The sequence below is a fragment of the Saccoglossus kowalevskii genome, chromosome 6 (genome assembly GCF_978046115.1).
Source record: "Saccoglossus kowalevskii chromosome 6, keSacKowa6.1, whole genome shotgun sequence".
Classification (NCBI taxonomy): domain Eukaryota; kingdom Metazoa; phylum Hemichordata; class Enteropneusta; family Harrimaniidae; genus Saccoglossus; species Saccoglossus kowalevskii.
In genome coordinates, this window is record NC_140646.1 from 11,141,328 (window position 1) to 11,168,435 (window position 27,108).

At 38.7% G+C, this 27,108-nt stretch overlaps 2 protein-coding genes across 2 annotated transcripts; both read left to right on the forward strand.

The window, feature by feature from the left end:
• Nucleotides 1-1,961: 1,961 nt before the first annotated feature.
• On the forward strand, nt 1,962-13,642 carry LOC100378515 (uncharacterized). The gene is made up of 11 exons (XM_078008617.2): nt 1,962-2,507; nt 5,158-5,277; nt 6,383-6,505; nt 8,034-8,174; nt 8,522-8,730; nt 9,278-9,484; nt 10,135-10,273; nt 11,341-11,525; nt 11,760-11,945; nt 12,687-12,831; nt 13,221-13,642. The coding sequence occupies exons 1-11, from the start codon at nt 2,021-2,023 to the stop codon at nt 13,412-13,414; spliced, it is 2,136 nt and encodes a 711-aa protein (XP_077864743.2). The 5' UTR covers nt 1,962-2,020; the 3' UTR covers nt 13,415-13,642.
• A 2,377-nt stretch (nt 13,643-16,019) lies between these two features.
• On the forward strand, nt 16,020-26,360 carry LOC146741503 (epithelial sodium channel subunit alpha-like). Its single transcript, XM_085500049.1, has 10 exons — nt 16,020-16,126; nt 16,324-16,433; nt 16,711-16,874; nt 22,880-22,975; nt 23,441-23,546; nt 23,650-23,722; nt 24,061-24,118; nt 24,285-24,358; nt 25,342-25,417; nt 25,582-26,360. The coding sequence occupies exons 1-10, from the start codon at nt 16,029-16,031 to the stop codon at nt 25,807-25,809; spliced, it is 1,083 nt and encodes a 360-aa protein (XP_085356175.1). The 5' UTR covers nt 16,020-16,028; the 3' UTR covers nt 25,810-26,360.
• The last annotated feature ends 748 nt before the right edge of the window (nt 26,361-27,108 follow it).

Sequence of the window (27,108 nt, forward strand, 5' to 3'; positions counted from 1 at the left end):
GATATCTGGTAATTAGTTCCAAATCACTGAGCCAAGTTCCGTCCAAAACTTTAAATAGACCTAAACGATGACAGACATAACACAGCAATTCGCTAATAATCAGTTAATTAAGTCGGTTAACAGATACGCGAAAACAAATTCATGACATAACATCTAAATAATCCCATGTGACAAAATTCACAATATATATATATAGCAATAGTTACACGGGAACTGTTAATCGTTTTCTCACAGGAGAGTTAATATTACATTAAAGAAAAAAAAACCTTGCAAGCAGAATTTCTCTGGTCCTCAAAATTATGTTAATAATTACAGGCAAGTATCATACACTCGGAAAAGAGGGATGGACAACTACAGAATTTCTATTGTACTATGCTCTTTTGCATTGATTTAGTACATAAACAACAACACATTCTAACGCATTGTTTATTCAGAAACTTCTGGTAATCACATAATATAAGTCAAATAATCTTCAAGCACATACCAATGACTAGTACATTTACGGAGACATAGAAAACAGAAAATTGATAAATTGGGGTTACATGACATCAAAATACAATGAAGTTTGTGAAATACAGATCATCAGAGTGACTCTTTTGTTCTACAAAGATAATCTAATTAAGTGTTTTAATTATGCAAAACAACATCACACATGTTTATTCTGTCTAATCTTGTGTCTTTGTTATCCCTCTTCTCAGATGTTTCAAAAATGGTTGATTCTCAATCTGGGTTTCAGCAATTCCAATCGTGCTATACCGGTCAATTATTTTAACTAATCAACGTTTGCAAAACAACGATTCAAGGTTTTTTTAAAAATCTTTATGAAAGGCATTTGATCCTATTGATCATAGTATTCTTTTTATCCAAACCCGAATGTTACGATGTTAATACTAAAATTGTTTCACTCTTGTCTAGACGAATCTTAATTCATTATATGAACACAAAATTGGTCTTCATCAACCCGTTGAGCATTTGATTTGGATATGTTTGCATAAGGTTATTGGGAGAGGGTAGTTTGTCAGTCGATAACACATGTTCATTAATAAAAACAAAATAAAATGCAACTGTTTCTTCTCGCCCGAACCGTTGTAAACCCCAATTAATATGGATCAATAATATGCATATTCAAAATGTTACAAATCATATGTTGCACGCATGCGTGGATTTAGGGAAAGGTGGACCAGGCGCGCCTCCGATCACAAGGAGATTCAATAGCACGACCCCTTACCAAATTTCTGGTTCTGCAATTGGCACGGGATTGATATTTTACGGTGATAACACTCGCGAGATTCGAATACATGGTGATTATAATTTAATATGGATGTGGGAGTTACCACTGACCGGTAGGTGTGACTTTATCCATACTATCATGCCGATTTTATTTGCAAGTAATTTGTTAAATAATGTATTCGGAGCCTCTAATGCAAATTACACAAGTCGCAACTATCTTCTATATATAAAGTATAAATAAATAAATAAATAAATAAATAAATAAATAAATAAATAAATAAATAAACAAACAAATAAATAAATAAATAAATAAATAAATAAATAAATAAATAAATAAATAAATAAATAAATAAATAAATAAATAAATAAATAAATAAATAAATAAATAATTAAGGATTGATTGTATATTATATCATTTAAAAATATACATCTAAGAGATGTTTTTAATTGACGACTCTTACAAAAAAGACGTAATTACGAGAGGAATTCCCGCCTTGATAGATGACGTAGAATTCACAATCAACATAATATAGTAATGGAATTTTCTCACGTACATTGTCACTCATGGTGTCGTGTATATGGCATGTCCCACGTCCATGCTGCCAGTAACATCGTGTAATTACGTTGGCTGCTACACGCAGCGAGTGGTTACGCTATAAATAACGCATATCTCCAGGGAATGACGTGAACACATTTTGTTATAATTTATTTGCTCGACAGGGAGACGACTCAGTACTGCCGACCGGGCGGGATGAGAGCGCATGGTAGGCACATCTAGAAGATTATTAACATGTCGACCCAGTTACAGCGGCCACTTCCCGTCAACGGACCATCGACGGACCTCTTGCAAGATTACCGCTCAGCACACGAAGAGGGCATCACTCCAATGGAGGAGCCGCCCAAAGAAGTAATAATGAAAGGGGACAATCCTTGCGATGCTATCATTGGGAACTTTGCATCGTCTACTACCGTTCACGGACTACCACATATCTTGAGCTCCACCTCGCTGCGTGCCAAACTGGTCTGGGCTGCGGTGTGCCTGGTCGCAATCTGCGTGTTCGCATATCAGTCCTCCGAACTGATCCACCTGTATCTGCGATTTGAAGTCCGAATGAAAATAGAAACTGGTACTGCTGAAAGTCTATCTTTCCCGGCCGTTACGATATGCAACACAAACACGATCCGCGCATCAGAGGCCGTACGAAGTGGATTTGCCGAGGTAGTGAAAACCGATCCACAACATCCAGAAAGTATTCATCGCAAGCTGATATATAAGAGTAAGTACAACATATTACAAAATACAAAATTCAGTCTAAACACTGAGAAAACATTGTTTTACTTTCCTCTAAAATATAAGCATAATTTGCCATATAGAATTTTCTCTGTGTAGACACCCAATCACCCCCAAATGTTTAATGATCAATCCCTCCGTACTAATATTCCGACCAATTAAAATGAATAAGAACAATTATACTCTTTCAGATATACAGCAATGACGCCGTACATGGCTTATCGATTTACAAACTCATATTCATTCATTTGCATACGTTTACAATGTGTTGTTGTCATACGCGCTTATTACTATTACGTTCTTGCAACGTATGTTTTTGGCACCAGCGTTCTCGACATCACGGTGATTACAATATTCATATTATTGCATTTTAAACACTTATGTATTGAGATTAGTATATAATTAGTATCTACCCGTGACGAAATGAATTTTCACAAGTGACTATATAAATAAGACATAGGCCATGACGTCGTCTCTCTCAAGGCTAGATCTCTTGCTCTTAAAGTATTTCTATATTTGATGAAGGGAATAGGGATAACGTAAAGGTTTGACTAAGAGGGGAATTCACATCTGGGCCACTTTCCCTTAGTATTTTCGTTTAGTAATTTTCCCTTATGTTGAAGTCAACTAACCGGGGGAGCACATAGTTTGATATTATCCCCCATTCTTTCTTCACCAACGTCTCACTTATTTTACACAGCCATGAACCGTGACCGATGATTAAATAAACGTGGCCCTCTCACTATTCAAACACAATTATTGCTATTTACGAAAAATCGATATTAATATTCGCACTAGATCGAGAATTATTCGAGGTTCGTGTTATAGTCAAATAATAATTTTCGTCAATGTTTTTGTAACTCTGTGGACACAAACTGAAAAGTTACAATTTTCTGTATTCTCAATATTAAATGAGTCTTGTGATGATGAAATATGTATTTAATATTTAATATTTTATCATCTAATGGTCACTACATGTCTTGAAATATATTGTCCCCATGGCGACTAAAATACATTAGCGCACACTGTCTCTATCTACTCGTGTTAATTTAGTAGCAATCTTGTAGCAATTAATTATTTAGACCATGCATGTTCCGAATGAATAAATTTGGAATAATCATGGGTTACCATAGAAACAATGTATCCTGTTTATTGCTTGTATAAAAGTTAAAATTATAATTACTTATTGCCATCATCCGTTGTGATATAGCTCACCAACCAGGAAACAACAACTCCCAGAGCATGAAGGATTAGCGATCGACGATTTAATAGCACATCCACGGAGAGGTAGTTTTTGCGAATATCCGGTCTGTGCACACGTGTTCTGATGAACACCGCAAACCCAATTTGAAGTTTTAAAAAGCTATGACGTCATCTGACAGTTTCGGCTATATAACAAGTTGTTTGTATTTAAATTCATGCGCTTGCGCGGGACGAAATGGACATTAATATTGCAATATCAAGTACTTACGTAGCTCAGCCAGGATGACCTATGGCGATTTTAATATAGTTACTATTACCACAGGTTTACATGAAGGCAAACACCGTGGGAACTGTAATTAATAAATACGGTTGCATTATTAATATAAACAAAAATCCGACATATGTATCATCGTCAGTTGTTTTTGAGTGCCGCAATCCATCAAACTATTAACGTCAATGTATTGTATATAATACGAGTGAAGTACCTAATTGTTCCTTTATCATCACTGCTGTTTATTTCCGAGAAATAAAAGAATACAAATATATTCGTAGCGTCATCCGACTGTTTTTTTTTAAGATCTTCGGTGATAACTTTCGACGTCAGTTGTTATTTTTTAGTTTACAGTTCGGTGATTTCAAACCGTCGATTAATAGCTGCTGTAAAATATAGCATATACGTTTAAATCTCACGGGATGTGACGTCGACGACGATGGCAGTTAGTAGGCAATGAGAAGACGCGCCAGAAGCGAGGACGATGTTATCAATTCGCGTACTTCTGATTACATACATATGCCTCAGATAACAAAATAATAATAATTAAAATGCAATTGCAATTGTGTAATGCATTATATCAAATGTAGAGATAAGGGTATGTAAACTTCTTAACCATGACAATTCTATGACAATATTTTTAAGGAAGCTAGAAAAACAACAACCCTGAGACGAATTGGAATGATTTTTTTGTCTTGGTTATACTCTCTAGAAATGTAGGGTTGTATCGCGTCTGCTCGTGATCATTTAGACCTGGAGTCTATGTCACCATGGTTACATAACCTGCTAAAATTTGTTTCGCATATGTACTTAGCGACTATTATGTGAAATATGCGATATGTGAAATATACGATATGTGAAATATGAGTCGAATATATACAAATTGCAGAACATGTTAAGAAAGTTAAAATTTCAAGGAATATCAGCACGCCCGGACACTGGCGATCATTTCGGCTTCCTATTTTATTGTGTACTTGAATTTCATTTATTCACGTGTTTGAACAAGGAATCGATTCAGTTCCGAATCACCACAGACGCAGTAATTCAGAACACAAGCGAATTCAGTAGAATCACACAATATTCCCAGAAATTTTCTCATATATAGGTTTTAGGAAAGATCTCAGAGTGCATATTAATTTGTTTGTTGTCTGTGTTCATCCAGCTCCATGCATGGACGAAGATTTCTCGTGCGGTGATGGCACTTGTATAAAAAGCCACCTAGTGTGTGACGGCTACTTCCACTGCTGGGATGGTCTTAGTGACGAAGTAAACTGTACATATCGTAAGTTCTATTTGCATGTAACTGTAAAACAAGACTAAAACAAAACTTTAAGAAACAGGAAGGTGAATGTCCTACCTGGATTGAGACGCGACTGGAAATATCACTATGACGTCATGCATTACTGCACAGACACTTTGGTCGTTAGAAGACATCATTTATCGTCATTAACCCAAGAACGTCATAAATATTGTATTACCTCATGTTTCTCGTATAGCATGTCAGTAGAGAGTCCTCCGGTTGCTAAGCAACAATGCACATACGAGTGAGCACCGATCATGTAGGCGTACATGACAAACTCGCGGAGGTACTCAAATAGGAAATGTTTGCGTGATTGGTTACTTTTCCCAAATAGGAAATGTTTGCGTGATTGGTTACTTTTCCCAAATAGGAAATGTTTGCGTGATTGGTTACTTTTCCCAAATAATCACTTGCCAAGGGTCACATTTTGAGAGATTTTTTTTTATCAAATTTGAACAAATATTTACTAACATAGAGCAAAATTTTATCAACATCTCTTTTTCGTCGAGTAAATGACGTCATTTCACCCCAAAGGGCATTGTTCACCGCCGAATATTGGTTTCGGTCACTTTTCAGACCAAAATTTCTCTAGAAAAGGGTCCATGTTTTGCGGTCGGGCGGCAGACCTCCGTCATGTTTACCCCCAACCAGTGTAGTAAACAATACTTAGTGTGAGGCAAGGATGTCGAAACACAAATTGTCAACAAACATGTCTGAATTAAGAAGGGATATTCACCATATGTTTTAGAAAAAAACACACCTAATATAGACCCCACGGGCGTCGCTCTGTAGAACACTCAAATATAAGAAAGAGTCATTCCCCTAATTTTGGTCATCAATGTGTTACAATTTTTATACCGGGTTTTATATCAACTTCAGTTTTCCAACGAGCACGTTCAGGTGATGTTTTGTAGGAGTTTACGAAATGGCCGTGCAATATATTTTTTTTTTATTCATACACACTGATGAAAAAGGACAGAAAAGTGAGTTGTGACATCTTGAAACGCGTTCCAATACTTCGATCAGTGACATAACGCCCCCTAATTACAATATTACATGTGATGGTGTTCTTATGTTGTCTTTATAGAAAAATGTGGAGTCAACGAATTTAACTGTGGACAAGCAGGGCTCTACGGTGTTTGTATCCCCGAAGAACAGCGATGTGATGGAACGTACCATTGTCTTGAAGGGGAGGACGAGCAAAATTGTCGTGAGTATTATCCAATATTCGATAGAAAATTAAAAATAAGACTATTCACCATTATTATGCGTGTCACGTATCCATTTTCTAGCGGAACATCTTTTGTAGATTACGAATGTCGAACCGATTCTCTCTTTCGCACATTGTGATTTTGTATGGATCACTCATCTTCAACCTCAGCGGATATAAAATATATCGATTGCGATATGACAATTCATGAATTTGTTGAATTTTATAAACGTTCATCATCGGTCTTCATTAATATATAAGTATTAAAATGCAAAGTATTTTTATCGTGATTTGGACTTTTTTGTCAAACTGCTTCGAAATGTTTATGTGGAGGTCAGATCTTTGTGTTTATTTAGGCAGACGAGTTTTCATTCCGTTTCTGACGAACACTATAACTTCACCCGCAGCGAATATTAATGATTATATATTAATAATTGTTTCAACAACTTAAATTGTGAACACATTCTGAGGAATGTACACAACTGCATCTAACAAGTTCATTTAAAAACGATATTTTGGGCCCAGAACTTTCGCTGTGTGCGACCGCCTTACGCCGAGTGAGTGTAAACTACAGTATACTACGCAGAGTGTATTGAATCCATATTTCTTGTTACATGTTTTCAAATTATAAGTGGCAATGAATACACCACTTTGTCTGCTTTTCTAAATTGTCTATGCTATTGCGCTAGATCGTAGTGAGCATTCTGATTCACACTGAAAATAATAAAAATGGCAAAACCGTGCACCACCATTGGAATTCATCTTAGGTTAAAATGTAATCAGCTTACATCATGACAACGCATGCAAAGTATTTAGACTATTGGTTGAACGATTAACACTGTCGTTTATACAAATGGGGGGTTCTAGCGTATTAAGTTAGAAGAGGACCGGGGACGTATGGTGACGATTGTAGTTGTAATAAATATCCGGCTATACTATATTACTGGTGTCCTTATGACTGAATGGTGCGTATAAGTGTCGAGCGATCCTAGTGTACCACTCACTGATTCTCCACCATGTAAACAATACGGGTTTCGTTTATCAGGGGTTGTTATGGGTGGATGGTTCGTCAGGTTGAATACACGGGAAGTGGTTGTAACGGGGAATGGGTAACTCGCAAGGCAGTGAGTGGTACACTAGGATCGCTCGACACTTATACGCACCATTCAGTCATAAGGACACCAGTAATATAGTATAGCCGGATATTTATTACAACTACAATCGTCGCCATACGCCCCCGGTCCTCTTCTCACTTAATACGCTAGAACCCCCCATTTTTATAAACGACAGTGTTAATCGTTCAACCAATAGTCTAAATACTTTGCATGCGTTGTCATGACGGCATGTGGACTCCGCCAGTGAGGGCGTCGCCCCATAGCATCGTCATGACAACATCAATGCAACTTGGTGACAACAATCACTATACTTCTGATTATACATACGATATTCTGACCATAGGCAGTAATATTTCATTATCATATTCAACAAAATTGATGTGGTTATTTTTGGTTTGTTTTATTTTTTATAGCTTCGTGTCACGGCGAGCAGGCTCATGCATGTGATAACAGCGACGGGGATTCTATAAATAGATGTATTCCGCTTAGTAGTGTGTGTGATCACTTTCCCGACTGTGTTGATGGTTCGGATGAGAGATTATGTTCGTATGACGGTAGGTGATCGACTTAGGATGATTGTACGATTTTCCGAACTGGCAGACCGTGTCAATGGGATCTTTACCTGAGCGTGACGAAGTGTGTCACGAGAGCGACACGTACGTCCGATAGCACAGAGAAAACACAAAACGCTACAACTGCACTACGTATAGATATGGCACAATGGTTGCGTTCCAGTATCTGCAACTTGGTATTGGTGAATTAGTAGGGAAACTTGTCACTGATAGAATCGGTATCATTATATACACGTCAGATGTTGCCATGGTAACAGACTGTTGGATAAACTTGTATATACCATGTTGTGCAATATATCTTCTGTATATCTGTATATTTCTTATTGCAGACACAGGTACGTCGGGAGGATGTTCTACCAGTGTAACAGCATTGCCTACCACCATGTCGATGTTATACTCACCAGGGTATCCGTCTGACTACCCCGGGGATCAACAGTGTACGATTAACGTGCACTCGCCTGTTACTTACTGTACGTATATAAGATTCTTGGAAATGGACATTGCATGGAGTGCTAACTGTTCAGACGATTTTCTAGCGGTGAGTCCGAAATAACTTCACTAATAGATGCTTGTTATTACGCAATGATTGTGAATCCGTGTTGTTACTGATAAGACCACATTGGGCTAATGAAAACATTCGTTTGCACAACTACTTTTAATGTCGTACATCTTACATTTAGCATTACGTATCGATTGCTCTAAATGATTGTTATTACGCAATGATTGTGAATCCGTGTTGTTACTGATAGGACCACATTGGGCTAATGAAAACATTCGTTAGCACAACTACTTTTAATGTCGTACATCTTACATTTAGCATTACGTATCGATTGGTCTAAATGATTTGACAGCCTCTCCCATGAGAACAGAATCGATGATACCAACAAGTACAGTTAGCGTGATTAATAGCATTGCTTTCATCTGGGATTATATTGATGCGTGAGGTGCAAGGCAACATCGAATGACTAAAACGCAGAATTTGTTTCTAATACTAATTCTCGAAAGCGGCAAACCACTTAACTGCGTGTGAAATCACTATCACGTCCCTTACACAATTTTTATTATCATACACGCCTCCGTTGCAGCTAGATGACGTAATGAATACCAACATCAGCCGTAAATATTGCGGTCATAATACGCCGACATCTTGGATATCCTCCTCAGATGAAGTGCTCCTACACTTCTCCAGTAACTCTGACGGACTGGCAGGACGAGGGTACCGGCTGGAATACACGGCAGTGCCTTGTCAAGATGATTCCATGATGACTTGGGAAACTGGACCCTGGGAAGAGGTCACTAATAAGTATTATTACATAATATTTCCCTTCCTCGGACGTCGTACGTGATGGCATTGTCAGTTACTCCATCACCATATTAGATAATTGCAAAGTATTTAATGTACCAGATACACTCATTTAGCTGTGAAGGAATTCCAATCAGTCAATTTTCAGATTAAACGCAATTACAACCATTGTTATATGTGTCGTGACTTTCTGTTCACTGACGCTTTGTTGCTAGATGGCGCGATTAGAAGAATTATCGATAATGCAAGCACACATTGATATATACAGATACCACACGCTACGTAAATACGTATAACCAAATTATTCTCTACTGGATTTGTTGACTTAAGTCCGAGCAAAGATATGTCCACTAACCAAAACATAGATCAGGCCACCGCCACACAGGTATGTCCACACGCCAGAACGCAGATAAGGACAACGTCACACAAAGATATGTCCACACACCAGAACACAGATCCGGACACCGGCACACAAAGACATGTTCGCACATCAGAACACAGATCAGGACACCTACACGCAAAAATATGTCCACACATCAGATAGAACACTGCTGAGCACATTGCTTTTCCGGGAATAAATGTACTAGTAGAGTAAATTACTTGAGCATGAAAGGAAGAAAATAATTACTTGTTTTTCAGTGTTCTGTAACTTGTGGCATTGGTACACGAAGTCGCCAAGTTCAATGTCCTGTTGATTCGTCGTCGTCACTATTTGAATGCCTTATTCCGGGATCAATACCGCCGTCTGAAGAAGTGTGTAACACTCAACCATGTCCAGGTAATTTTTAAATAATTCTAATCCAATTTATTTATGTGACTTGGTTGACCGTTATGAACCGGTCATAGTGGCCTCAGGTCATCTAACACTAATATTTTGTTATTAAAAGACAAGATTCAAAATGTACCACAAAAACTTATGATTGGTGTTCTTTTAGCAAATATGCCCTCTTTTGTGGAATGAACTTCTACTCTACATTCAATCAATATCAATGTTTTTAAGATTAGTCTGAAAACCCGTCGATTTAAAAGACAGTTTTCATTTAAATCAGACTTTAATGGTAATGCTATTTTAAAAGTATTTTGAAAACTTTTTATTTTATTTGTTTATAATACTGTTAATGTTTCTCTTAGTGTGAATTTTATTTATGTTTGTATGGCGGTGTTTGACGCAGTGAACATCGCTTAATAAAATATGTTATTATTATTTTTTTTATCTGATAAGCACCATCAGCTAGAGTTACCAAACACTGCCAGCATACCGTTCCTGTAAGACACGCCCTCCAGTGGCGAGGAGTTTCTATGACGCAAATGCGTGAATGAAAGCCTATTCACATCATCGATAATGTTTTGATTTGTAACAGTCCATAAAAATAAAGTTTTGAGGTAATTACTGTGTTTTAAATGACAAACGAAAGCACACCGAGGCACAGTTGTTGATTTGGACGAGTCTGACGTTGCCACCACCTATCTACGCAATTGTAACGTCACCGAAGCGCGTTGTCGGTAGAGGGCGCGACATTTAAGAAAGGTGAATTGCGTTGAGCTATTACGTAATATAAACTTATTGTTAACCTTCGTACTATACTTACTTTTCTGAAATCTACAAAAGTTTACAACTGTATATTGGAGTCAAAGAAAATATTTAGCGCGATGGAGGGACAATATTTTGATGTTGAAGTATACCTTCAGTGTAAATACCGTGCTTTTCAACCCTTCTTTTCAGGATGGTATAGAATCTTTTGAAATTTCTATTAGGCGAACTGTTTCTGAGTTAAGATTTGCTTTTACCAGAAAGCTTAGCGCTGAATCTTACTTTCAGAACTGTGTTATTTTCTTACTCTCTAGACGGGTTGTGTGGGGCCGTGCTTGAACAGTGTTGTGCTGAACTGACGTCACCGGGTTACCCTGACAACTACACTGTCAATCTGCATTGTGAGATTTACATAATCAATTCCGATGGTTGTGTCGCTATTAATTTCATTGCCATGGATATTATTGACAGTGAAGAATGTCATAAAGACTACTTACTGGTCAGTATGACAATGTAAAACAATTACAGCGGGCGAGTCGTCACTTGCGCATGTGCCAGATGGCCATAGCGTGTCATTATTTACAAACAAGCGTCGCTTGGGACTCGATTCCCGCGCGTGCGCAGGTGACAAACTCCCGCTTTAAATTCTACCTGATTCAACAACCTCAATAACGATAACAACAACACCGCCATTGACAGAAAGTAGTATTTTCACGTGATTTGTGTTTTGTAGATTCAAGATCTTGACCGTCCAACGCACAGACAGATCTACTGTGGCAAGAGTATGGAACGATGGAATTCGGTTTCTGGTCGTGTATTAATGACCTTCCACAGCGATAGTTATATGGGTGCCGCTGGATTCAAGGCAACGTACGAGTTTGTACCGTGCGGAACGTGGCAGGTCATGGCATGGAGTCAGGTACGTATGTATGCTCGGTGCCCAGTGATACTCTGAACTGTGCAACGGTACATTCGATCTATGCTGCACAACATCACAAATATAATGCTCATGACAGTGTTAGCGTTGAGTCAATGCGAAGTTACTTTACAAAATTATACCTGATTGACTACCCAACCATAACACCCATCAGTCGGACCAATCAGAGAGCAGGTTTTTTTCGACGCATCAAATTCTTCCTTGCATATAGGCTTCGACTCATCTGTTGGCGTTTGATCTGGCGTTGATCGTAATTTAATGCATGAACAAACAAACATCGGTGACTTTTATATCATTTGACATTGTAATGGCCTGAACACATCAGAAATCAAATAATATTAATCTGACATGGTTTCCAATCATCCCAGAAAATGTAGACGACTTTCTGTTGAGTACCTTGCCAATATTTACCGGAACTATTTTTAAGATAAGCAACAATTTGATTGAATTTAGTTGTCGTTCCAAATATGTGTAGTTTTTCGTGTATTCCGAAACTTTCTCAAACACGTTAAACGACCAAGTGACTAAAATATCTAGTTCTAGGGCTACATTTACGATGATAAACGTGTCGACGAAATAATACCAGTGCAAGGACGTAAAGTGCCTACTGCATGTACATCCATATTGAATGAATAATCTATACTATGCTTTCTCGTGTACACTGACGTACTACCTACTAGTATATGCAAATAACGTCAGTGTAACAAAGTGTATTTCTTTCAGTGTACGGCGTCGTGTGGGAATGGTATGCGATTCCGACGGGTTTTGTGCTGGAGTCGCTCGCATAATGGTGAGATAGATGAAAAGTTTTGTTCGGACGTCAAACCAATTACGTCGGAAAAGTGCAATGACGTCACATGTGACGTAGGTAGGTATTCTTTAGCTTACCGCGCAATGTTACACAGCGTCTGATTGGGCGCCTTTCCAACAGGCACATCCAATCAAACTTGGTTATTTGTTTAACATAAAATACGCGTTTATCCAGGCTGATCCCGCACGGGTTGGTGGAGTCGGTAATGAGTCGGCAACAACAAACCGTGCGATTCTGATTCGGACGATGATTAAATATATATTGTGTCTATTATTTGACGAAAATAGTTTCACTGGATAGTCGTGTTTATATAATTATTGAATATCACCATCTAAAGCAACCACACCGACCAATAAGCCATCGTTTATGCGTGGGTACAAGGTTTGGAAATTCAACACATTAAACCGGCTAGCCGTTCAATACCACTATCATGATTTATATTTCAGTCAGTTTGACAGTGGTTGTTAATGACAAGACCAGATGGCGAGCTGGTCGAAATCAACCAAAAACATCTTATGACTCTGCAGTTTTTAAGATACAAGACAGTAGCTGTAATTCTAAACCAATGTTGTTTGCGAGTTTAAAAAAGGTAGTATCTTGGTGGAATGTTAGTGCGAGATTATTACCCCATCAATATTAGTTAGCGTTGACAATGTATAGAAATGTTTTCTCTAGACAGCTTGACGAGTAATTAATTGATTATGATGTGTAAAACTTTCATGTGATTGGTTGTTTGTTGGAAGGCAAGGCCTTGGAGTCTCTTATACTGATTGTAATTGGTTAAGGGGTGACAAGAAATAAAGATGGATTTAATGCTGTCTCGGGTGAAAACCAGGGACTTGGCAGAGAATCGTTTTGGGAACATGAACGAAGCTTGTGTGTGTCTTTTGTTAGCCTAGCGTGGAAACGACCGAATCCCGGTTACCTAAGTGAAAGGTTTTTAACCATCAAAAATACCTATCACACCACAAACATTGAGCAATATACATCTTCCCGGGGACCTCTTCAAGTTCTCATGAATGTTCATTTTGTATTTCTTTTAAAGTTGAGGTCACTGAAATCCCCTACACGGTGAAAAATTTGTACGAACGTTTCAAAGACCTAGTTGATGAGTTCAGTGTTTATCAAGACTTCATCGATTCCTACTACACAAAGAACTCCTTTGATGGGATCATGGAATACCCACCGGATTGGGTCGGTGAGATGATTTTCTCCGCTATAGTATTTAAAGCCATACCCCAGACCATTCGTCCCGGTGTTATCGCTATCGCCACACGAGACTCCAGCTTGTCTTCTATACAATTTGACTGCGCACATCCAGAAAGTAGATGTAGCTGTGATTGGTGGAATACTAATGAGTTGAGTGTCAATCAAACGCCCACGCTATCTTTAGTAAACAAAGTCACGTGACACGCGCCATTTTAGTTTTGATTAGTTCATCGTGGTCGGGCAGGCGATTTCAAGGCAGCAGGCTTAACCCTTTCATTCACAGGTTGGGAGATATTAGAATGACTGACAATTTCACGCCACTGTTTTACATTATTGGCGGATTTTTCTGCGCTATCAATCTTTCTCTTACAAACTAGACATAGATGAGACGACAGAGTCGCTCCTTTCACAACGTCGCACTGGATCAAATTGGAAAGACGATTTCCATAAGTTATCCCTCCTGCTTTTCCTGGCTTGAATAAATTCACACACGACTTTAACTGTCCACAAACTCGAAGACTACACGAACACAGTCTACAATAGTCGTCCGCAACAATATGTATGTATTTCTTCGGTGTACTGATGCACGAATGCACCGTGACACGGTGTTTCTCGGGTGTCGCCATCGCTGAGAATGCCGCCGGCGCAATTTTTCACCCAACTCGCGATTCTGTTTTGCAACATTTTATCAATCTTCCCTTTGACAAAATCGCCGACAAAAGCACCGCTTTGCTGATCTTTTGTTCTATAATTCTTAATGCAAACACCGACCCTAGTAGTAATTAGTAACGTCGCCTAGTACATATCATGGATGTACTAAGAATGAACGGTCGTCATTGCAAATCGAACATCCTTTTGAAATTTGGACGTCGGGCAGGCGATTTCAAGGCACCGCACTTAAATATTAGCAACATATGATTTTTCTGAGCGGTTGTTGATTCTCTTTCAAACGAGACATAAATGTGACAACATAGTCGATCCCTTATCCACCGCTAAGAATGCCGCAATGTTTCGTTCGTTTTGCAACATGCCACAAATCGTCAAAAAAAACACCACTTCGACGGAAGCTTGCGTAATAAGGGGGTTAAAACAAGAAAACAAATGCCATGTTTAATACATATCAACCTGTTTTACTTGCGTTTCGTGCGACTTCGGAACCCGAAGTTCCATGGGGTTTATAGTTCCATTAACACACCAACAACGTTGAATTTACCCGCTATCTTCCAAATATGGTATATTAATTTATTCAGTTGTTTATTTAGAGTGACGTCCGCGGTCGAATGCGATTGGCTATCGATGTCAGTGCAAAGGTCATATGAATATTAAAATTAAGTGGGCGGAAGGAAAATTGTATAGGAGACAAGCTGGAGTCTCGTGTGGCGATAGCGATAACACCGGGACGAATGGTCTGGGGTATTAAAGCCAGGATTCCGGTTTTCAGAATCTAGAAGGAAAATATAAATCCTTCCGTATTATTTTAGAAAATACTTTATTTCCTTCTCATAATTATGATGCACAAATTACTAGTAGCATATTTGGAAACTTATCTACGTTAATATAAAAATTAGCATATTTGGTAATTGCAAAGCTCATTACAATGATTAATACCCTGTTTTTACTAATTTTGGTCAATATTTTTATTATTATTTTTGAATTATTAAACAGTATAATAAATTGCCATCAATGCAGTTTTTGGTTCTTTCAGTCGATGTTTCTGTTTGCCCAGAAAGACATATGCAAATTAACCAATTATTATGCATATTTTGTACATACACTACTGTAATGACTGTATTCTTTGTATGCACTTTTTTCACGTTCATACTATTACATAAAACATTCCGAAATTAGCTTTTAGAATACTTTGCACGAACTCATTATTAGTCTTAATTTGTTTCTTATAGTTAAATCTCCCTCATAGCCATTCCAAAAACAAAAATCACATCACTGGACCACACCGTCACGGTCTGTTTCCGTAATGTATGTTTCTTATAATGCCAGGATTGCTGTCGCGTAGTACGAGCCCTGATTACAGTGACTTGCAGGATATGCTTAAACTCTCTGCAGAGGAAGTTGCTAAGTTTGGTCACCAAGGAGAAGATTTCATTTTGAGATGTACGTTTGATGAGAAGTACTGCAACTCAAGGTATCATGACGTCAGCTAATATTTCTAATATATTAATCACATCTGATTATTGATTACTATTAACACGTGTTACTTAATCAAAATATAAACAATCTCTGTCATCAAAGATTCTTCTGGAAGTCACAATTTTCCGAAAGTCTTCGGAATTTACGAATAATGCCGACAACGGTGTAATGTGGGTTTTACTCTTTTTTTAGCCAGTTTAGTGTTTTTCAGAATGATAATTATGGCAACTGTTATACGTTCAATGATGAAAAGCTCATTAATGGGACTATCCGGCGATCCTCAAGACCAGGGGCACGATTTGGTAAGTGTACAAATAATGTTTATGTTTACAATTTTTCCAGCCTTGGGGTCTAGTTAATTTAGAAAGCAACTTCGTGTAACCTGTTTTGAACTGGTACTTTCACAACTTCCTGTTATGAGTTCGCGACAGTGCCACCAACGACGAGAAGGGCGATTTGTTTTTATAGCCGACATGATGTACATGATAGTCCAATACGCCCTCTAGTGGGATATATACGAAGAACAAATGTAACTTCATAATAACTACTAGTATCTGTATGTCATTATCCTCATTCTAGGTTTGAAGATCACGTTATATTTGGAACAGAATGAATACATACCAATATTTGGACAAACGGCCGGGGTTCGTGTTTTGATTCACCCCCCTGACGTAGCACCATTCCCAGAAAATAATGGAATCACCGTACCACCGGGCTTCAAGTCATCGTTTGCAATACGCAGGGTAAGTTTCTAGCCGTGACTGCAAGTTCAAATACAAACAACCTGTGGGAAACTGTTTTTGTTTATTTTTCCCGTCGGGCGGACAGCGTCACTCTGTATGTTTCAGGGGGGGGGATTGGCATGAGAGGGCGCCATCCGATCTGAATGGAACGTTTCGACGTCAGTCGCCCGTAGCCCATCGTCAAAGCAACAACGTCCCGTTTTCAAAGAGATGAAATAATTTCAGCAATTTCTTTACAGAATAATCCACAACAAAACTTAGAAACATTTCATAGACAAATAGGCCCCAAAATTATGTCTATTGCAAAACAATTCAACCAACGACCAGTTTGACGCCACAATTTATTGCTGGAGCCCGAGATCTACGCGTGATGGTATTGCGTTCAAATCTGTTCCATTTCAAACTGCGCATGCACACACACTGTGGTTTCTCGAAATGCATACTAATTAGGTAACTTGTCACTAATAAAAGTCACCGAAAACATTTTGAGCAATTTTGAGCAATAATACTAGAGTGAAATTTAAACGGGCCTCTGCATTCTCTATGAATATCGCAACTTGCTATGATCAGGGTAAAGAGAAAATCTGTGCTTACTTTCAACAGTTAGCTGGAGTCCGCTCGAAAACGCGTCTCAAAAAATACCTTTACATCATTTTTCCGATAATTTTTCCAGCTCGTAACGATAGAATCGGTCAATTTAGAACTAACATGTATGCTATCGGAAAGCATTTTGGCACAATTTTACTGAAAAGACGAGTTTTTCATTGCTCATGAATATTAATTTATGCAAATGAGACGAGTATTTCAGCCAATCGTGTCATGCAACTCCCCCCCTGGTATGTTTATGTTTACGTCCATACTTACTTTATACTCTATTTATGTTTGGTCTTAATTATTGTAATTCTGTTAATTGATTTAATTAATCCCTGACACCTGGTCAGCGCAATGTATTGTTTTGGCGGCACCTTTCATGTGCGCTATATAATGCGTGACCATTTGCAGAATAAACCAGAGTTCTTTCAACCATCAATCAAACGTCTCTCCGTGATATCGTCTTTTCCGACCGATGTATTTCCCCTACCACATTTTTTGGTGCCGAGAACCAGTTGCATTGCTGAACCTACTAACACTCAACGAAAAGTTGCAGTCACTAGTATATCAAGAAGTCAAGATGACAGAACCAAGAACGAATCTGCAACAACTTACGAAGAAGCGAGGTGCTAACAAAGCGCAGCTAACCAGACAGTTACAGAAAGCGGACGATACATCGAAAAAAGACAAACTAGAAGAAACCGACATCGAACTGCTTCAGTCAACCATCGAAAACATTGAAGAACAAATCAAACTGGTACGTGACCTAGACGAACAAATACTTGATCTCGTCGAGGAAGAAAACTACGAAAGACTATTCACTGAAGCCGACGATTCACTGAACTCCGCATCACTCGATACCAGCGGGTTTTGAACAAAGCAGAGAAGATATCGTCTCAACCAAATCCAACTGCCGCCACAGAAACATCGTCAAATTCACCATCGTCGTCAATACATCGTCAAGTAAATCTTCCCAAGCTCGAACTACCAACATTCGACGGAGATTTCTTGAAATGGACGACATTTTACGAGGCTTTCAACGCCGCTGTTGACAAGAACCCATCGCTTGAGACGTGCACAAATTTCAATACTTGAAAAGCCAACTGGTCGATGAAGCTCATCGTACCATTGACGGTCTTCAACTCACCAACGCGAACTACAAAGAAGCTCTCCAACTCTTGGAATCCAGGTATGGTCAAAATCATAAAATTGTATCATGCCATATGAGCGCCCTTATGAACCTACCAAGCCCACGTAACAATACTGACAGTATCCGGTCCTTTTATGACTCGCTCGAAAAGCATATACGCGGTCTTAAATCACTAGGGAAATCTGAGGAAAATTACGGTGATCTACTTGTGCCGATAGTGTTCGAAAAATTGCCAACAAATTTGAAAACACAGATATCTAGGGACCATGGTAACAAGGCATGGAATACAAGAACTTAGAGAATCCATCTAGCGAGAAATTCATGCGAACCAAGCCGCCAATACGTTTGAACAGTTCAACACCTGTGAAGATACACCGCTTTCCAGCGCATCAAATTTTCACATCAATGCGAAGCCAAGACGGAGACCAGCCTGCGTATTTTGTAAGGAAAATCACATACCCAACAAGTGTACAACAGTTACTGATCCTCAACAACGTAAGGACATTGTCTTCCGAAACAAACTCTGTCTCAATTGTTTCGGACCGAATCATCGCAGTAATGAATGTTGGAGTAAATTTTCATGTCGAATATGCAGTAGGAAACACCACACATCGATTTGCGGTTCGCCAGCGACCAGTCACTTCAAAGCTAGTGAACGGGCAGTCAAGTCAACAAAAGAAGACGTAACACACGTAAAATTGACTCCAACCTCCGGACCAGTGCTGCTTAAAACAACTAAAGCGACTGTATCTACAAGTAACGCAAGTGCAACCGCAAATATACTGCTCGACGAAGGCGCACAACGAACCTTCATCACAGAAGACCTTGCTCGCAAACTTCAGATTAACAGCGAAGATTGCAGCATAGAACACATCACACTTGGCGCCTTTGGACGTGACAAATCAGATGTACGCGCTATCAAAAGAACTGAGATAACACTAAAAACCAACTCTGGTAACATTGCACTACAATGTTTAATAGTACCCAAGATCAGTTCACCAATACAGAATGTCGTCGCACCAACACTACAACGGCATAAATATCTGCAAAAACTGAAAATCGCGCCCTTAGTCGAATCTGGTTGTTTTGACATTGACCTACTTCTCGGAGCTGACCATTATTGGCAAATTGTTGAAGATCACGTCGTTCGAGGTGCGGGACCCACAGCGGTATCCTCTAAACTTGGTTACTTGCTATCTGGTCCTTCTCACTTAAACAACGTGACTACAATGAACACAACTATAATGAAAGCATTAGCTGACACCATGCAACTCCAGTTAGAGTAGTTTACAACTGTAGCGCTAAATACCGTGATCAACCCAGCCTCAATGACTGTTTAGAATCCGGTCCTGCTATCACCAATGATATCCTAGACATATTGCTTCGTTTCCGGACACACCAAATTGGACTGACTAGTGACATTGAAAAAGCGTTTTTGAATGTCAACCTTGCCGATGAAGATCGCCAATATACGAAGTTCTTCTGGCTACAAAACGCCGATGATCCTGAAAGCGACTTCGAAGTTTACCAGTTTAAATCAGTTTTATTTGGTTCAACTAGTTCGCAATTCATGTTGAATGCGGTTATTAAAACACACCTCGAAGCACAGTCATCGCAAATAGCCAACGATCTAAAGAACAATATTTACATCGACAACGTATTGACCGGAACTGAAAATCAGAAAGAAGCGATAAAGTACTACCGCGACTCTAAAGAAATAATGAAGAACGCCGGTTTTAATCTACGATCATGGGCAACAAACGACACAACACTTCGTAATTTATTGAATAACGACAACGCTGCTGATAAATCAACGCTAGTCAACGTACTCGGATTACGATGGAATACTTCCCATGATACTTTGCACTACTCGGACAATATCAGCAATAAACGTCACCTTGGCAACACTGTAACTAAGCGTGAAATCGTACGGTACACGTCAAGTATATTTGATCCTTTAGGGTTTCTGTCACCGGTGCATATCCACGCCAAGGCCTTCATCCAACAATTTTGGAAAAGTCTTGCTGTTGTGGAAAAGCTCAACTTTGGTAACGACGGATTAGTTAGATCAGCGGACGTTCGTCTTAAATCAGGCAGAACTAGTCGCCCTATTTCTAAACTATATCCGCTAGAATTATCAACCGCCGAACCAGAACACCATATCGACTTGCTCGCCGGCCCGGAAAATATCGCCGATGTCGGAACCACAGGGGCCTGACGATCTATTCGTCTCAATGCATGGACGTCTATGGGACCGAGCGACTATGTCCCGGTACAGGACCTTGTCCTTGCTCAAAATAATAGAAATTATAGAATTAAAACAGTTTAGTAATGTGAATCAAGCATATGTTATTAAATTTAATCATCACGCTCCGAAACCACGAAAATCACTAATACTTGTTTCCGGCCGATCAGCTTGCACTATATATAAGACAAGGGAGGAAACAAAATGTGCACACATTTTTCTAGCAGCCGAATATCACACTTCAAAATACAAAATACCTTGTCCAAACCAGTTACGAGTGCTTATAAGACACTGAACTATCTCAAAATGTTGTCCGATTACATATAAATCATATATTTTTCCAGATTTTACGCATTTATGACGAAATTTGACAAATTCTATTCTCTGTGATACCAGCCTTCAGGTTGTGTCAATCTGCGCATGCGTGCACGCCCTCAAACGCCAGGACTGCATTTCCTTTCTTTGCTGCCAGAGTTTGAAATTCTCAACTATGCATAATCATTTATATACACAATTCTATATTGTCTTACCTGATTTTCTCAATTTAGTTGAAATATCAAACAGGATGCTTCAGATTTATCTCGAATGAATATAAATAGTTGAGAACTCTGGCAGCAAAGAAAGGAAATGCAGTCCTGGTGTTTGAGGGCGTGCACGCATGCGCAGATTGACACAACCTGAAGGCTGGTATCACAGAGAATAGAATTTGTCAAATTTCGTCACAAATGCGTAAAATCTGGAAAAATATATGATTTATATGTAATCGGACAACATTTTGCGATAGTTCAGTGTCTTATAAGCACTCGTAACTGGTTTGGACAAGGTATTTTGAGGTGTGATTTTCGGCTGCTAGAAAAATGTGTGCACATTTTGTTTCCTCCCTTGTCTTATATATAGTGCAAGCTGATCGTCCGGAAACAAGTATTAGTGATTTTCGTGGTTTCGGAGCGTGATGATTAAATTTAATATCATATGCTTGATTCACATTACTAAACTGTTTTAATTCTATAATTTCTATTATTTTGAGCAAGGACAAGGTCCTGTACCGGGACATAGTCGCTCGGTCCCATAGAGGTCCATGCATTGAGACGAATAGATCGTCAGGCCCCTGTGGTCGGAACATCGCCACAGCATGTCGCTAATAACATAGCATCGCGCCCGCGTAGAACTGCTGCTACTATCGCGAGACTACGAATTCAAGATCTCGCACGATGATCCTATTGCATCGTGAATCAATACGAACATTATTAACTCACATCGTTTTTATCTTTGTTATATTTTTAAATTAGAAACAATTTGTGTATTGAGATTTCAGTGTTTGCTTATAATTATCGTTTACCTTCTTGATTATTTTTGAATGTGTTTACTTAATAATTATTTGATCAGAATTTAATTCGCCAAGTATGCTATTTAGAACTAGTTTATTTCGATATCGTTTGATTACTTTTGGCCGCCCGGAGAAATGTGGGAAACTGTTTTTGTTTATTTTTCCCGTCGGGCGGACAGCGTCACTCTGTATGTTTATGTTTACGTCCATACTTACTTTATACTCTATTTACGTTTGGTCTTAATTATTGTAGTTCTGTTAATTGATTTAATTAATCCCTGACACCTGGTCAGCGCTATGTATTGTTTTGGCGGCACCTTTCATGTGCGCTATATAATGCGTGACCATTTGCAGAATAAACCAGAGTTCTTTCAACCATCAATCGAACGTCTCTCCGTGATATCGTCTTTCCCGACCGATGTATTTCCCCTACCACACAACCTTTTCCACTATTCTCGATAAATTGTGCTAACTTGTTTTAGCATGATAACAATGTATTTCTATCAAAAAGAAAAAGTTTAGTACAACATCGCGAAAATTCGAATCACAGACGTAGTGAATCAAGTTGTACAAGACTTGTTTGTACATTATCATTCCCAAACATGTGCAGTTTGATAAGGTTCGTTCGTTTTTTCAACAACGACGATGCAATATTCACACAGTGGGTATAGTTTATATTCCTTACTCCGTAGGATATAACGAACGGTGTTGGATATCCATACTCTAATTGTACATATCGACAAGACAGGCAGACTGCGTACGGAAATGATTACGCTTACACACAACTCGTAAGTATTAATAAGACAAACCATTAACGGGATAGTTCAGAATATTGGACTATCAAAATATATGGCAAAATAGGATTGTTGAATTCTCAACAACACTGGTAATCGTATTGTAATGACCCGTATAATAAATAGTGGCTCACAGTACCGGCACGAGTACGCCAAACGCATCGCGGTGCGGGACGCCATCACAGACCCATCACGCCATCACAGGGGAGCCATTAGCATACAAGTATGTTTGAGATACCTGTAACAGAATCTTAGACATGATCCATAAAGGTCACACATTCTGGTAATTTTCGTCATATAATAACACTAATTTAGTTTTGCAATGTTATACACTGTTTTGTATACTTCAATGATAATTGAAGAACAGTTATTGAAAAATTCCCTGTAATAGTGAATTAGTACGTTATGTAGAAACATCCAGAATGAGCATAGATTGTTTGTTTTTTATTTCCCAATAAGGCGTGCCAGAAATCAAATTTACAGCGACTTATTCAAGAGAAATGTTGGTGTGTCGATAGTTTACTGGTCGAAGGAAGACGATGCTCGATGATGTCACTGAAAGAAGGTACTAGTATTCTACTTATTTGCTGATCACACCGATTCTAATCTCGCAATTATTTGCATATTCACGTCACTAATGATGTGTTCTCGCGTGCCTTTATCTGTAGATATGTGTCGCCAGTTGATGTATTACTTCCAGAAGCGGGGATTGTTAATTGGTGACTGCATGGACCCATGCAAGTAAGGTTACCTTTGTCTACCACTGTTAACAATTTGTACATTTAAGAACGCCGTTTTGTAGGGAACCACGGAATATCTTTGTTTGTTTATGACGCACACATCTATAGTTTATAGACGGACTGTGGTTTAACACACACTTACTCCCATCTCTTCTTGTTTCAAGCACATTACCTTCACAACCGGAGCAACAACTACAATGTTTGGTGTAAATTATTGCTACGCTCTCACTCGGCGGATTTGGATCTAATCAAATCCATCCGGTGAGGGCGCAATAGCCCACTGCCGGTCGTCTTCAGGGTGTATTTTAAAGTTTGTTTTATCTGCATTGTAATTTACAGCTACCTAGAATATAGCCAGGTTATATCCCAGGCACAATGGCCTTCGAATTCACACGCCGTAAGTACTCCACGTGGTATTATTATATAGGATTCTAAAAGGTAATAAACTACTAGAGTTGTGACTTCATAAGTCACATGACTCGATTCATACGACCATGTGTGTCAATAACAATTGTATTTTACAAATAGATGTAATATTGTTTTTATATCATGTCATATATCAGGGAGGTATGGTCAAATTACTGGCACCATTGAATGACAAGGTTAGGGAGTTCGTATTTGACGAGAAATCAGCACGGTAAGTGATTCGTATATTGACCCCCTAGTTTGAAGGTGGAAAGAAACTACCATTTAAAACTACAGATTCAAGTTTTCTACCCGGCAGCTGACATTTTACAATTTGTTAATTGAGGGCTAAAAATCCAACTAATTATATCAATTCAAATTATTAATTAGTTTCCCAATTTTCACTATACTACACTAAAGAATAAACAAATATGACCAACGTGAAATGCACGATAATATCCGTGTGCATGGTGCAAGCTAGTCTTGCTTGCAGTCTGTTGCGATTCCGGAGAAAAAATCTTGAAAAATAAATTTAAATTGCGTAAACAAGGGGTGAACGCGAAAGTCACATGAGTTATATTTATTTTTCAAGAATTTTTCATCGGAATCGCAACAGACTGCAAGCAAGTCTAGGTGCAAGCTATATGATCTCAATACAATAAGAGCATAGGTTTTCAACCGTCACACATTTGAAAACACAGTGACTGTATTTACGGTACGTCTCAGGGGTAAGATCTATGAACTGATAAGACTTTAAGAGTTAAAACAATGATTGGGGCGAAGGTTCCGTGTCGGGTCTATGCTGTATGCTGACGCATGGAACCGACTGCGGTGCCTTCGTCAATTACGCATTGTAACCGAATCAAGTGGTAGTTGACATAAATAGTTCAACCAACTATAGTTTTTATTCAGTACTAGGCCATATACCGGACACAATGATTCTAGCAAATGGGAATTGTGGATAGGTCGCCAAAAATGCATCGCCGATTCTTCGCAATCCTTCAAGTTCGCTACATTTCGTTTTTGACAAGTTGTCGCAGGCATGTTATGCCAACTCTGATTGGGCGCATGCTTTCGAGACGCCTCCAATCGGATATATACTTTTTAACTCTGATTCTTGGGGGAATATTTTTACATCGAGCTCGAGAAACCGCACAATTCGGACGATGGGGTTTTTCCACATTATTTTAATTAATGATTTTTCCACATTTTCAGAGATAACCTGGTGAGACTGGAAATATATTATGACGAAATTAACTACCAGAAAATAACTAAATTGCCTGCCTATACGGTGAGTTTCGGTATCCGGCAATGTCAAATATTAACGTCGTTAGTTGAGCTGTGCATGAGATGGAAACTCGAGCATTGTTTTAACCATGAACGTATGTTTTAACTCACCCGTAGGGTGTTGGAATAAATTAATAGTTCTACATTATGCATATATTTGTTTTCCAGATCGAGCAACTACTCGGTGACATCGGTGGCCTCTTGGGTCTCTACATCGGACTGTCACTGATTACAGTCATCGAATTCTTAGAGCTAATCGTCACCAGTACACGTTTTATGTGCACAAAATTGTCTCGCAGGCGGAAGCAGAGAAATAGGAAAGACGATGTGCAAATGAGGGATCTGTCACATGACGAAATAGTGGCAACTAACACTAACCACGTAAGAGTGTACTGATGGCGGAGATGATGTGACTAATATTTGTACAGACACTGACTATCGAGAGATAAGGCTGTCCATCATTATTCGTTTAAACATATCTCACTAAAGCAGCAATGACAGCAAATATTGGCTCGAGGACATTTTTTTCAAGGGCTGTTACCGCGGTTCTACACAGTTTTTAGTTCGAATCGCCAATCGAGAAAACACACACCCAACGTTGAACATTGGCTGCATAGATCTGTATCTTATGTAACGCAAAAATAATAATTTTCGATTTACTTCCCATATTTATTTTTCAAACAAATACTAATACATAATAAAACAATGTATACATGTGCTATTAGAGGGCGCAATTTATACATAATAGTTGAGCGAGTGAATTGGTATTTTTGCATAGGATGATTTTAGTTATGCTTAAGTATTCATATTACATGGTACAGAATAATACAATAAATTGAATATCGATGGTGTACATAAATCCAGCAAACAGTCGAGTTATGGTTTTTTTCGCTCTGTGATTGTAATAAATAAATAAATTTAAAAGTGTTTTCTAATTTCTTTGAAAATATGTAAGTGTCTTCTTTAGTTTTCACCACTGGAACTCTAAGTCTCGTTTTTCGTCCTGCAATGTAACCAAAAAGCACATTTATTGGTTAAAAGCACACGACCCTAGGACAATCGTTAGTGAGTAGGTACATTGTATATGCGTGTTTTTGTGCTGTGAGAGTTGCGTCGGAGTTAACGAGTCTGTATGCTTTGGCGATTCATTGCCGTGTACAATGTTGTAATATTTGCGTATTCGTTTACATGTATCAAATCACATTATCGTGTACGGTGAATTACGTCGTTAGTTGAGCTGTGCATGAGATGGAAACTCGAGCATTGTTTTAACCATGAACGTATGTTTTAACTCACCCGTAGGGTGTTGGAATAAATTAATAGTTCTACATTATGCATATATTTGTTTTCCAGATCGAGCAACTACTCGGTGACATCGGTGGCCTCTTGGGTCTCTACATCGGACTGTCACTGATTACAGTCATCGAATTCTTAGAGCTAATCGTCACCAGTACACGTTTTATGTGCACAAAATTGTCTCGCAGGCGGAAGCAGAGAAATAGGAAAGACGATGTGCAAATGAGGGATCTGTCACATGACGAAATAGTGGCAACTAACACTAACCACGTAAGAGTGTACTGATGGCGGAGATGATGTGACTAATATTTGTACAGACACTGACTATCGAGAGATAAGGCTGTCCATCATTATTCGTTTAAACATATCTCACTAAAGCAGCAATGACAGCAAATATTG